We start from the raw sequence: 13,734 nt of genomic DNA, 5'->3' as shown, positions 1-13,734 counted from the left end.
AATTTTTTTGCACACTGCATAAAAACTCTTACACTGTACAGCTCTGTATATTTCTACACACAAACACTTACACTATGAGAAAATTTTTTGCATACTACAGCTCTGTATACTGTTTAAACATATTCAATTTATGCATATTCATATTCTACATTTCAGTCCTCTAAAGGCTGCTAATCTTTCTTAACATATAGTCTACTAGATTTTATTATATTCTGTTTTTATTATGTAAAATCACTGTTGCACTGTGGGATGAGGCACTGAGGAAATACATTTCACTACATTACATCACATGTATGTAATATGTACGTGACAAATAAACAACCTTGAACCTTGAACCAGTTAGGCCAGAGTTGCTATAATAACTGGTACATACAAGAGGTTTACTTGAAGCAGAAGTGTTTTGAAAAGTGTGAGAATGCCACAGCTGTGAGTCAGGAGTCCAATCCAATGTCCAAAATGGTGCATAATTTATATTGTGGTAATTATGCTGGGCCACATTTATCAACATTGAGTAAAAGTTCTAAAATGTTTCTTACACATAAAATTCGGAATTCTCAGACACATTAAAATTGGGATTCATCAAATGCACATACGCAGCTCACATACACAAGAATCATTTTTCACCTGGGTGCTGTGAAAATGCATGGTCAAAGTTGTGTGTAAATATACACAAATTCTAAACAAACATTCATTTTAATAAAAGGAGTTCAATGCAAAGTTTGCATTGAAAGGTTTGTGCAGAAATGTGGGCCCCATTACACACTCAGAATAAAGAGATAAAAGCCATAGCGTTTGTGTTGTCTTGTGTGTCATTTTCGTGTATAAGGATGTCTCTGGTGCTATGTATAGCTGAAGGATTCGAATTTAAATGCAAAGCCAGGAGGACAACATGCAAAATATGAGTGTTATTATTTTTACACCGTTCATTGGTTCTCAGCTGGTTCTGAAGCAGCACTGACTGTGTCAATGGAAAAGTGTCATCAGAAATGATGTTCAGGAGGAGCCCCGAACATGAGAATGGCTTCCAAGGGCTTTTGAATCAATACAAAAGGACAGCACATGATTCCTATACACATGAACACACAAACTCATGGACCATCACCTGTCTATTTTACCCAGCCTTCACATCGCACCACACACCAAATGTGTCACGTTAGGAAACACACTTGCTCTGACTTGCTGTATCAAAGCTGACCAAATAAAATTATTGATCTGATTTTTGTTTTAGCAAACAGCCACAGAGGTTGCCAGAGTCATTATCACAGCAAGTGCACCTTTAATTAGCTTGATCCCTTTTTTCATGCATTTTATTATTATAATCCTGCTAGGGTTTGTAAAATAGGAGTTCATTATAAAGCATAGTGGATACCTAATGGTCCCCTCGCCCTTACAGCTTGCCCAAGCCTTGGCTCTGGAAAGCCATAAGGGTCATAATGTCAACAAAAAAAATTGCATTCATAGAGACAATGTTCAAACAGTTCCGCAGAGTTTGTAATGTTAAAACCATTTATTTCACACCAATATTTTTTAAATTCTCTGTATGTATATCTGTAAAGTTTTCTAGAATGAGAACAAATGGAAAGGTATGAAAGCGGAACATGAGGAGTTATATATACTACATACTATATATATATTACATACTATATATATATATATATATATATATATATATATATATATATATATATATATATATAGATGTTTTTTCAGCCCTAATGTAACGGAAAATAGGCAGCAGGCAAATCTGGCAACACATGTAGTGACAAGTATAGGGAAATCTGACAGAGTTACATTTTGTTTTGCACAATGAACACCAACAGAACACCAATGATATAATAAGAATCCTTGACAACAATCAATGTTGCATTGCACTGCAATATAATTATGAACTATTATACAACATTTAATTTGATTGGTTGAGCGGCATTCCCACAGCGCTCGTATTTCCTATAACCGCACTGTGACATTTTACTGTGTGTGTCATTCCGCTCGTCTGTGTTCGCCGTGTAAAATTCCACTTCCTAGTTCGGAACGGTTACTAAAGTAGTGTTAGAGACGTCAACAGTGGACATAGCAAACTATAGTTTTCAGGAATGTAACTTTTGGCTTAAAATATGAAAGTTCGTCAGATGATTATGAAAAGGAAGAACGGACACTGATTTTCCCAGGAAACACCTTTAAGAAGAACATACAAATCAATATGAGCGACAGTAGCTAGCCAGCTAGCTGACATGCTATAAAGTGAGTGTGGCTTCTTCGGGATCTATTTCCACTAGCGGAGCACAAATAAACAGAACATTTGACCATATTCTGTCAGAAATGTCAATTTCTTGATATTGATTTCTTGTTCATAGAATTGTTGTATAAAAGCAATATCGCACTCGCAATCGTGCAGTTATACTGAATACCTGCACAGCTGTGATTAACTACAGTCGAATCACAGCCATGCCGATATTCAGTGTAACCGCAGCCTTGCTCGTGTTATATGTCTTAAATATCATATTAAACACTTTGAACAAAATGTCGTATTTGTAAATTGCTCACTGTTAAATACACATTTCACTCATAACATTCACATTCAATACGCAGGTAGGAATATAGCCTAAATAGGACTCCAGTCCATCGCAGGTCATCATACACACACTCATTCATACAGCTATTCAGACTTATGGCCAATTTAGCATAGCTAAGCTGCCTTCTTGCTTGTATTTGGACAGTGCAAGGAAACCAGAAAACCCAGAGGAACCCATGCAGACACCAGGAGAACATGTAAAGCTGCACGTAGACAGTCACCCAAGCTCAGGATCAAACCAAGGAACCTGGAGCTGTGAAGCGGCATCGCTACCAGCTGCACCACTACACCACCCTCATAATACAGGGTGTCCCAAAAGTCTGCATATTTAGCAGAAATTAACACTTTTTAGCAAAATGTAACTTTATTGCCATTTTGTTGTAAACACACCCATTGCAACCTTGCGACAACTTTCCAATCCAATCCAGCCATGAGAATGATTTCAATACGTTCTTCTTTTGTCAAAGGCACTCTTAAAGGCTATCTGGAAAATATATATATATATATTTACACAGTACTGTGCAAAAGTCTTAGGCACCCTATTTTTTTTTAGTACAAACTTTGTTATAGATTTTTATTTTATGACTTCTACATTATTGATTCAGTACAAAAACATTTTAGATTTCCAAACATTAGTTTTCCAGCACAAAATTAAATGTTAGAGAAAAATGTTTGTATGTCAGTAAAGAAAGCAACATATTACATAAGAGACACTTTTCAGACAAAAAACATAATGAAGGCTGCTGGGTTTTGCTGCAAAAATAAAACCCGAGTGTGACAAAGTCTCCAGAAGAACTGTGGCTGCTTCTGCAAGATGCTCAGTAACACTTACAGCTCATTTCCTTATAAAACTGCACAAATTGTACCTGAGACTACTATTTTTTTTTTTTAAAGCGAAGGATCGTCACACCAAATATTGACTTTGTTTCAATTATTACTGTTTACCGCTCTTTACAGGATGTATATGCATTGTTAATGTAAAAGTATTTAGTTTCATTATTTTTGAAGGCATCTTTGCTCTACAGCATTTCTTTGCATGTGCCTAAGACTTTTGCACAGTACTGTGTATATAAACTAAGTATGAAAAATTTTGGAAGACATTTTTCTAATTTCCCCCATGTATGGAGGCATTTGACCCCTTTGGCTCGCCATAGCAGAGCCATGAAACTCGCTGAGGTTAAAGAAGCCTAAAAGAGCAGTGTGTTCCTCGGATGCACAGCAGGGTTTATCCTGTTTTATATTAGAGGACAGATTTATTATAGCTGCTGTTCAGCCAGATTAGTAATGATTAGTAAACATGGACACACTCCCACTTCATACTCAGAACCATGGAGTGCGTTCTCATATCAAACCTGTGTACTGACCTACATTCACACCTATTTTACACTCAGTCTATCTGCAGATTTAACTGACATAACACGTGTTTAAGAAGCTGACACGTGCGCGCGCAGGACCAGTGTATAGCCTACAGTTTGATGCCATTTGGAGTATTTTCTGATTCACTGTTGAAGTATGCTACCTAGAGTTTTCTGAAAATAAGATAATAAGAACACACTGTTAACAAACCACACAGAGGACAATAGCACAGGTAAGGTAATAACAGATAAAAGCGTTTCATGTGTTCAGTTAATTCAGGTGCATCGTGCAGGTTCATTTTGTATACGACAGCTTCGATTCAGAAGAAGCATACACACACGAGCACGCGCGCAAACACGCGCGCGCGCGCGCGAGCTCTTACCCCAGTGTGGACAGAAGCCGCTGCGCTCCCGCCATCCCGCCGCCCGTTATAAACAAGTACAGGACCCTCAAAGAGCCTCAGTAATTCCACACAATTAAATCCCAGATTGTCTCTCCGTGTTTCTCTTTATATCCCTCTCTCTCTCTCTCTCTCTCTCTTTCTCTCTGTTTCTCTCTCTCTCCCTCTATTTCTCTCTCTCTTGTGTGTGTCCGTGTAAGGTCCCGCTCCCCGCAGCACGAGCGCCAATCTCCGACTGAACGGAGGAGGAATTCCAGAGCTCGCGCCGACACGCCGTGCGTCACTCACGCGCGCACATTTATTTATTTATTTACCTGGGGGGGGGGGCCTGAATTCAAATATAATGGGACACTTTTGGAATTTTAAGCAGTTAATAAAACAGAATACCCAACACATGATGCATTTCTGAAATCCGCAAAGTATTAAATATTTAAATAGGAAGAGGGAAAATACACACACATATATATATATATATATACACATAGGGGCCCTGTGGCTTAGTGGTTCGCACTGAGGCTGAAATCCTGCCTCTGCCCTGTGTGTTCTTCCCATGCTTCAAGGGTTTCCTCTGGGTACTCCAGTTTCCTCCCCCTGGGCAAAGACATGCATTGTAGGCTGAGTGCCATTTCCAAATTGTCTGTAATGTATGAGTGTGTGTGTGTGTTTGTGCCCTGTGATGGGTTGGCACCCCGTCCAGCATGTCCCCTGCCTTGTGCCCCGAGTCCCCTGGGATAGGCTCCAGGCTCCCCTGTGACCCTGTTTAGGATAAGCACTACAGAGGATGGATGGCTTCTGCTTTTGTCGAGACTGATGCAAACCATGTTTTAATGACATGCTTGGTCATTTGGGACATGTTTTCATTGGTTTAGGCTTTACGTTCCTCCACAAATTACATGTTTAAAACATGATTTGTAACATATTTATTAACGGCATCAATAAATTACATTTCAGTAACAGGGTTTTTAAAAATCTTATCCAAATTCATAATCAATATTACAGTTCATTATAGAAAAACATAACGGTTTAGAAATCTTCAATACTGTATTTTCTGAATTTCTAACTGTTTTCTAAAAATCATTATGAACAGATTAATTTTAAAAAATCACAGTAAAAACACCAGTAAAAGGCAATATTTTTTTTTTTTTTTTTTTTTTTTGCAGTAGCAGCATCACAAGATTAAAAAAAAAATCAACATCAATCTCAACTTCAATTTCTAAGATGATATGAACACAGACTAAAGCCGGGATTATGCTGGATTATGTTGCAGGCACAATCGCATATCGTAAAGGATAATCTTTGGTCATGAGTTGAGATCATTGGTCTTAGAACGTATAATGTCACGTGCTCACTGGTGGCCAATTTAGTGCCAAAGACAGCAACAAAATTCTGGCAGTGTCAGAAAATTTTGCTTAAAATCTCAAAGTATGACCCCTGCTACAACACTCATCTAAAATGCACCAATAGAAGGGTGGCATAGGATTACACAAAACTCACAGGACAGCTAGAAAGAAGAGCAGTTTGTTGAATTGTGGCAGCAGACAGAATGTCTCTATAACATCCCATCACATATATCATGACAGAACAAAAATGGGACGCAACATGGAAAGAAATAGAGGATTAATTACATCCTCCAGGTGTGTAGCTAATTAGCATGCAAGCGCTCTGTTCATAGAGTATATTTACTACTGTGATAAGGTGAAGCTATTTTTATGCTTTCTAGCTGCAGAGCTACAAACCTGTGCTGAATTGCTGCGCACCCAGTATGGCAGACCATCATTTAATCTGACATGAAGAACACATTATCGCACAGTCTGCTACAGAATTCTTATTGCGTTCATCTTGTACAGTGTGACAAGTAATATTCGTAAAAAAGATCGTTGGGAAAAGTAAAAATGTCTGCGTACTAAGTATTTGGCCTATGTAAAGCTCTATACAGTCCCCTGAGTGATACACATGATGCATGACACGTGAAGAGAATTTGTTTTCTAAAATGTCCTGTCTTGTTGTTGGGTGTCAGAATCAAAAAAGTGTTCATAATCACATTCATTTTTACCGCATACTAACGAATCAGACACCTTTCCAAGGCAAAAGAAGATGGCTGTGGTTATAGACAATTAGGAGGGATAATTGTCCGAGGAGCACAGTCTTTGCATTGCAGTGTCTGTTACTTCTCAGCTAAGTAGCTAACTGTCATGTAAGTGAAGGTGACTTGCTAGCTAAGAATTTAACAGGCTTAGCATGCTAGGTTTATGCCTAATTTACTGTATATTGCTTTAACAAACCTACATAGCTCATCTAAAATCGACATCAAGAAACTAGCTAGCTAATGCTAGATAGCTAGGTCACATCCTTATCGAGGATTTGCCTGTAATGCACATGTTTAGCTATTGTGTGTGTGTTTGTGTGTGTGTGGGTTTGTGTGTATCCTTGTGGTTGGTCCTCATGAGGAAAACTACTTTATTAAAAAACTTAAAGAGCCAACATGTTTAGCTAGCTGACAAATGAGTTTATCTGGCTTGGCAGCACCTCAGCTTTCAGAGCCACAACGTTCTCAGTGTTGTAATCGTAAAACATTACGACTTGAACGTTCCCACAAACAACAAAGTTGTAAACATCAAGAGAGATGTATGCTTTCAATTTCTCTCTAGTATAAATGCTTGGAGTTTCTATGAGATATGTAAATATGTTCAGGCATGGCTTGATCATTTTGCCACTGACAGGATGCCAAGCAGATCTTTTACAGTTACACCATTTGAAAGGGTTACTTCTTATCCTTTTCATTATTAATCCATAATAATGGATGGATACCATTTTAGCTAATGCTGATCCAGATTCCTAAATGAAATTCTTGATTGAGCAAGTTTATAACCAAGTAGTATCAGGTTGCTAGCCTACTCGGGTCTTTTTACAACCAGGTTGCACTCGCATTTCTTTTTGCTTACAAACACTAGAGGGGTCTATCTCCCAGTCTACCTTATTCTCTTGCGTCTTAAGATGCTTCATAAAAACACCATTTATTGAGCATAAAATCCATCAATGTATCATTTAACCACAGTTGTGGCATGTTTCATGCATCCATTCATGCATCAGTTATACATGATTTGAACTAACCAATCTTCATCATAACAAGTTTATAGCCTCATTAAAAAAAAACTATGAAACTATAAAACTGTAAAAAAAATTTTTTTTTTAAAAACTATTTTAAAAAACAATAAAAAATATGCCGACGCATATGTAATTTAATGCTGATGACACACTTGTATCATTTCGCATGAATTTAGTCATGCTATTTCTGTCACTTCCAGTCCAAGGTCTTAGTAACAAAAATTTTGAAATCAGCCTTATTGCATTTGTTCTTTTAGGATACTATATTTAATTTAAAACAAGTTTGACTATTTAAATAATTGAAGCACATTTTGATGTTTCATTTAATGTCACAGTGCATCTCCTGTCAAATAGACAGAACACTCTAGTGCTCTCTTTGATTATGTGACATCCAGAACACTTTTGATGGACAGTCAGTCATATTCACACTTGGCCAAGAGAGCCACTTGAGACTCAGATTACATTTATCTTGTTTATACAACTGAGCAGTTGAAGGCTAAGGGTCTTGCTCAAGGGCCCAGCAGTGGCAGCTTGGCGGTGCTGGGATTTGAACACAACCTACCAAGTAATGTCTAAACTACTGAGATACCACTGACCAGTTTAGTGTTTCGGAGAATTTATAAGCTTGTACAGTGTTGTTCGCAGTAGGTAGAGCTAGACAGAAATAAACTGCAAAGAGCAAATATTGCTCAATGTCTGTGATTTGGTTGCCTCTCTATTTGGAGAAGGCATTATTTTGTGTAGCCTTCTCTCTCTCTCTCTCTCTCTCTCTCTCTCCCCCCCCCCCTCTCTCTGTGTGTGTGTGTGTGTGTGTATGTGTGTGTGTGTGGTGCGATGAAAGCCATTTCAGCCAATGAAATGGGAGAGCAGAAGTGTGGAGTGGAAAGAATGAAAGGAAACAACAGAAGAAAAAATAGGAATCGAGATTGAGGAAGTGAAGAAAAGTGAAGAAATAGAGGGAAGAGAAATGGACAAAAGGAGAGAAATTAAGAAAATAGAGAAGATAAGAGAAGAGAAATAGTACTAAAAAAGAATAAAGAAGAGAATAAACAAAGTAAAAAATGAAAAGTTATGAGAAAAAGAAGACAGAAGGTAACTATTAAATGAAGCAATGTTATGAAAATGAAAAACCGAGAAGATGAAGAATAGAAACATTAAAAAAAAGAAAAGAGAGCAAGACAAAAAGCTGAAAGAAGAGAGAGAAAAGAAACAGAGGATCAGGATGCATGAAATATTTTTAGCACAGTGTAGCATGACCCCGAGAGGAAGCTTTGCTTAAATCACTCTATGAAGGGGCGTGACTAATCCAGAGGTCATGTCCAACCACTGGGGGTTATGCAAATGATATGCAAATGAACAAAAAACAATATGCTAATTTCATGTTCTCTAAATGCCATTAAAGACAGCAATCTGTCATCTAACAAGGGGGGATGAGCTGTGTGTGTGTATGTGTGTGTGTGTGTGTGTGTGTGTGTGTGTAAGCAGGTGAGATGCCTGTCATCTCGCACGTCAACAGCATGCATGCGCGCACATACACACACACACACACACACACACACACACCAACAAATCTGCAGGAACAGAAAAAAAATGCAAGAGGCGCACTCTTACTGATTATACTGATTAACCGTGCCATTAACACTAATTACACCCACATAATAATACTATGTGTGTGTGTGTGTGTGTGTGTGTGTGTGTGAGAGAGAGAGAGAGAGAGAGAGAAGGGAAGATAGATGCGGTTCACAGATTGTGTTTCCGGAACACTGCTGAGTCCATCCACTGTGCCAGGACAAGCTCTCTCTCTCTCTCTATCTATCCATCTATCTCTCCCCTACCATTCTTTCTTCTTTTTTCTCACACAAGTGTCTCACACTGTCTTTCTCTGTCTGTAACTTTGCATTATACTTTAGATTTTTAGACTATACATTAGAGACTAGACCTTGATATTTATGGGGTAGTTACGTCTTACACTGAACACTAACACATCAATTCACAGTATCACACACCAATGAACAGCCAGAGCAGCTGTGTTAGCTGTGTTTTATAGATATTGTTGCTTGGTGCACTGACGTTTTTAATTTTTTAAACTGCAGTAGCTTCTGATGGCTCTGCTCTTTACAGTACAAAGAGGTACTAGTTAGCTAGTCCTCCTAGTTAGCTCCATAGTCTTAAGTGTGTCCCAACGCACACCACAGAATGAAAGGGGAGAGGCTTATAGCAGATAAAATTATTATGGCAACTGATGATAGCTGTAGATAGTTGTGTGTTTGCCCCTTGCGTCCGGAGATTGCAAGTTCTAATCCTGTCAATTGCGCAGCCATCCATGGCTGGGAGTCCAAGAGCAAGAGAGCAAAATTGGCTGGGCTCTCTGGGTGGGAGTGATAGCATACCTTCTCTCCCCTGTCAATCACAGTGACACTAGTCAATTGTGTGCAACTGTGAGCTTATGTATGCGGAAGAGGGCAGACAGCGGTTTCCCCTGAGTGTGTTATGCTGCTCTTTTATGCAGCTCAAGCAGCAGTTCAAAAAGATAAGGTTGGATGGTGCCTGAGAGAAAGCACACACTAGCCCATTTGGGGAGGTTTTATATATACATGTATAGGTAACCCTTTACAATAACTAATACCTGCATTAATACTTACTTAAATATGAACTATGACATGAGTCTTATGAATTCGTGCGTGAATAACAACCACCTTAAGTACACGTTAGTACATGTTTGTTAGTTAATGTATTAATTAACACGTAGGGGTAAACTAAATCAAACATGCTCTATAAGAAAGAATATGAATTAAACGAGTCATTAAATGAGTCAACTGTCGTTCACATCACGTCATGAACTGTTGTTTACATCACAAACATTTCTAAACATCATGTATCTCCTTCAGTACAAAACAGATAGTGTTTAAATTCAACCAACCTCTTATGTATAAACTCACATTCAAGTCTGTTTTGTACTGATTTTCTATACACAGTGATTACTTTTGATTATTAGATCACAACGTACAGTGTGTGACACAGCAGGGGTTTTTTGTTTCCTTGTTTTAGTGCTTGTATGGTGATTCTGGTCACTTCAGCATAGTAAGTTGGCTGGTGAGTTGTTCAGTGGAAATACCTGGATAAACAAATTTGGTGCAATCACTCCTCTCTGTCTAATGACTAGGTTGAATTGAAACAAGCTGTATGTTCAAAACCACACCCTATACACTACATAGTGTAGTATTTTAGGAATTTTGGCTTTACACATTAAGTATATATATGAATATCCTTACGAAATCCCACAATATATTGAAATAATTGCTGTAATGCTGCAAGCAATGAACCCTAGTGTGTAAAATATTATTGTATTATTGTAATTTACTGTTGGCAGACAAGTAGGGCATGATTTTGGACACAGTCCTCTCTCCACAAAAAAGGGGGCACAAAAAGAAGAATAGATAGGGAAAAGAGTAGTACACCCACAGTAATAACAACAGTAATAACAATTTTGTTGTATAAATTAAAAGTAGCTTTATGTACGACTAGGAACAATTTGTTTAATTACTCTCTATTAGTAAGTTTAGTAAATAGCAGAATGCCTTTTGTGTTTAATAAAGTACCTTCTGCTCTCCTTTCTTTTTCTCTGTCTCCCGGTGCTGACAATGGCCTGTACTCATTAATCCCAGTTACATTAAGGAATTATCCTGGATCCAGTTAATCCGGCACACGCTAATACTTGCGCGCACACACACACACACACACACGCTCTAGTCACATGCACTCAAGCATGTACACCCATATCACAGTGACGGTTTATTCATATTTATTCGCCTGGATAAATGATTAGTATGCCACAAGGGATGTTTTGTGCGTGCGTGTGTGTGTGTGTGTGTGTGTGTGTGTGCGCATTCCTCCAAGTGGATGGATGGCTGTGATTGGATATTGGCCCGGAGGAAGTCCTGTTGCTGGCCTCAGACAATTTAATTATCATCTATAATTAACATGAGCACAAGGAATAGCAGGTGTTTGTTCTCTGCAATTCAGTTAGCCTTTCTTATTGCTAGCCAACCAAATGACATAGCCTAATGCTACTTAAAGCAAGCAAAGACATGTTTGTTGTCTGAAGTTTGCTTCCATAGTTTTGCACTGGAGCTAACAGGGGAACAATTATAGCTTAAACTGCATATAGGCAGCAGTTTGAAAAATCAAGGGAACTTGAGTAAATTACCCCACTTGCAAAAGACATTGTTTGGCTCAATAATACCATTTGTACAGAAACAGTTACATAAAATAGCAGAAAAAGACTATGTTTAAACAATTAAATATGTAAATTAAATTGGCATGATACCAAATACAGACATGTGGTAAATGTTTGCAAAACCATCATATAGTGTTTTATTAGGGTGTTGGGCTAGCATAAGGCCCCAGAGCATCATTACACTTTGCAATACATTCTACAACTGTCTGGAACTGTACTAGAGGACTGAACACGGTTCTTCCAAAAGATATTGCCTCAGTTGTTGCTTTGATGGTGGTGAAGAATGAAGTTTTACACGCCGGTCAAAAATCTCCCATAGGTTTTCAGCTGGATTGAGATCTGGTCACTGTGAGGGTTATAACACATGATCTTCATACACATCAAACCATTCAGTGAGCCCTCATACCCTGTGGATGGTGGCAGGGTCACCCTGGAAGAGACCACACCCATCAGGATAGGAATATTTCATCAAAGGATAAAAGTGATCAGTCAGAGTAACTCTGTACTGATTTGTAGTGACTCTTCCCTCTAAGGGGCCGTTAAAGGGACCCTTAAAGGGACACTCTGGCCAAAATTTTTAAAAAATTAACCAAATTTAATATATACATCTGTTGTGAGCATGCCTACATGCATCTTACAGTGGTGACACAGCAGTCTCTGTAGCATCATTTCCGGCTTTGAATACTGGGCAAAACATCTCCTGATTATGTATCTTGAAGGAGGATGCAAAATTTGAAAAACTATAACCATTATGGTGGATATTTGGGTGGGAGGAGAATGGGGGAGAAGGAGGGAAGGGGGGCAGTGCTTACTAGATAATGGTATGTCCAGTGAAGCGAGATACCAGATAAATCACATAAATATAATTATTTTGCTTTGTAAGTTAATTTTTAAGTACATTAGCTTTGTAAGTACTTTGTAAGTAAAAAAATTACTTACAAAGCAATTACTTTGCTTTGTAAGTAAATTTTTACAATGGCACAAATGGATTATTCAAGTGACAGAAATTCCTCAATGGATGAGGAATTTTTTTGAGTTACTGCTTCACAGTGCCAAACAATCTGGCTTGTTCAAGCCAGAATACACAGAAACAGAACTGCACCAGACCGAACAGCAACAGGAGGCAAACATAGGGCAAAATGACACTGAGTCAAATAACTGCAGTTAGCAACAACACAAGTAGCTACTCTGATCTCTGTTTAGTACTAAATATAGACAAAATCGCAGAATTGCAGAATTACAGCATCTTCTTTGGCAGAAAACCCAGTAACTCTGCTTTCAAATGAAGGGCTGGCTGCACACTCATAAATATACATCATTTTTCAGAGATGGATAGAAAGCATTAGTGTTTGGAAGCAAAATGAGATGTGTGAGCAACCTGGTTAGAAAGAGATGTGTTTACCCTATATCAACTGAGCTACTTGGTTTTAATCTGACCAAAGTATCTATCAAGACTTTTATTTAGGAATTGGATTGACGGTAGCTAAAATGTTATCGGTGTATTATTGTGGATTACCATTAAAAGACAGGGAGAGCTATTTGGCTAAAGTAACACTTTCAGGGAGGGTGTGAACTAACCATCAATAAAATCTATAATGGGATAAATAAAACAATACAGAAAGCACTGACTATGCCACCTGGGAGTCTCAACCAGGGAAGTCTCACAAGCTCATTACACATTACACACATGTTTCCATTATTAAAAGTGTTTAGTGTTTATTAACATTTACACTGGCAAAACACATTGGGCTTAATAGTGTATGCTGTAATAAACATTCTTATATATATATACTGTGGCAAATTGCAATTTCATCAATAAATATGAATTATATACAGTCAGTTTGTTTTCTCCTTTTTAAATTGACTTAAGCATTAACCAACAACCAGGTTATATCTACACATGCACACATGGATCGCCACTGATAACTAAAGGGAAAGAAGAAAAATATAGACCAAAGGACGAGGGCGATAGAGAACTTGGGGTGTTCACTTGCCCAACAACCCAAAAACCAAACCATACTAAAGAAACACTCAAAGCACACAAAAATCATGCAGTAAACCCAA

General features: G+C 38.1%; 1 protein-coding gene across 2 annotated transcripts in view; it reads right to left on the bottom strand.

Moving 5' to 3' along the window:
* Positions 1 to 13,734, bottom strand: part of sphkap (SPHK1 interactor, AKAP domain containing) — a 105,778-nt gene that overhangs the window by 41,328 nt on the left and 50,716 nt on the right. The window contains exon 1 of one of the 2 annotated variants that reach the window (XM_026913988.3): positions 4,311 to 4,578. The exons of the other annotated variant lie outside the window; for it this stretch is intronic. Within the exon in view, the coding sequence (XP_026769789.3) occupies positions 4,311 to 4,345 (35 nt within the window). The 5' untranslated portion in view covers positions 4,346 to 4,578. Of the gene's footprint in view, positions 1 to 4,310; positions 4,579 to 13,734 lie in introns of those variants that run through there. 2 annotated transcript variants of the gene reach the window in all.

Source organism: Pangasianodon hypophthalmus, chromosome 6, assembly GCF_027358585.1.
Source record: "Pangasianodon hypophthalmus isolate fPanHyp1 chromosome 6, fPanHyp1.pri, whole genome shotgun sequence".
NCBI classification, from domain to species: domain Eukaryota; kingdom Metazoa; phylum Chordata; class Actinopteri; order Siluriformes; family Pangasiidae; genus Pangasianodon; species Pangasianodon hypophthalmus.
Note: the sequence above shows the minus strand (reverse complement) of the source record. Positions and strands in the feature narration are given on the sequence as shown.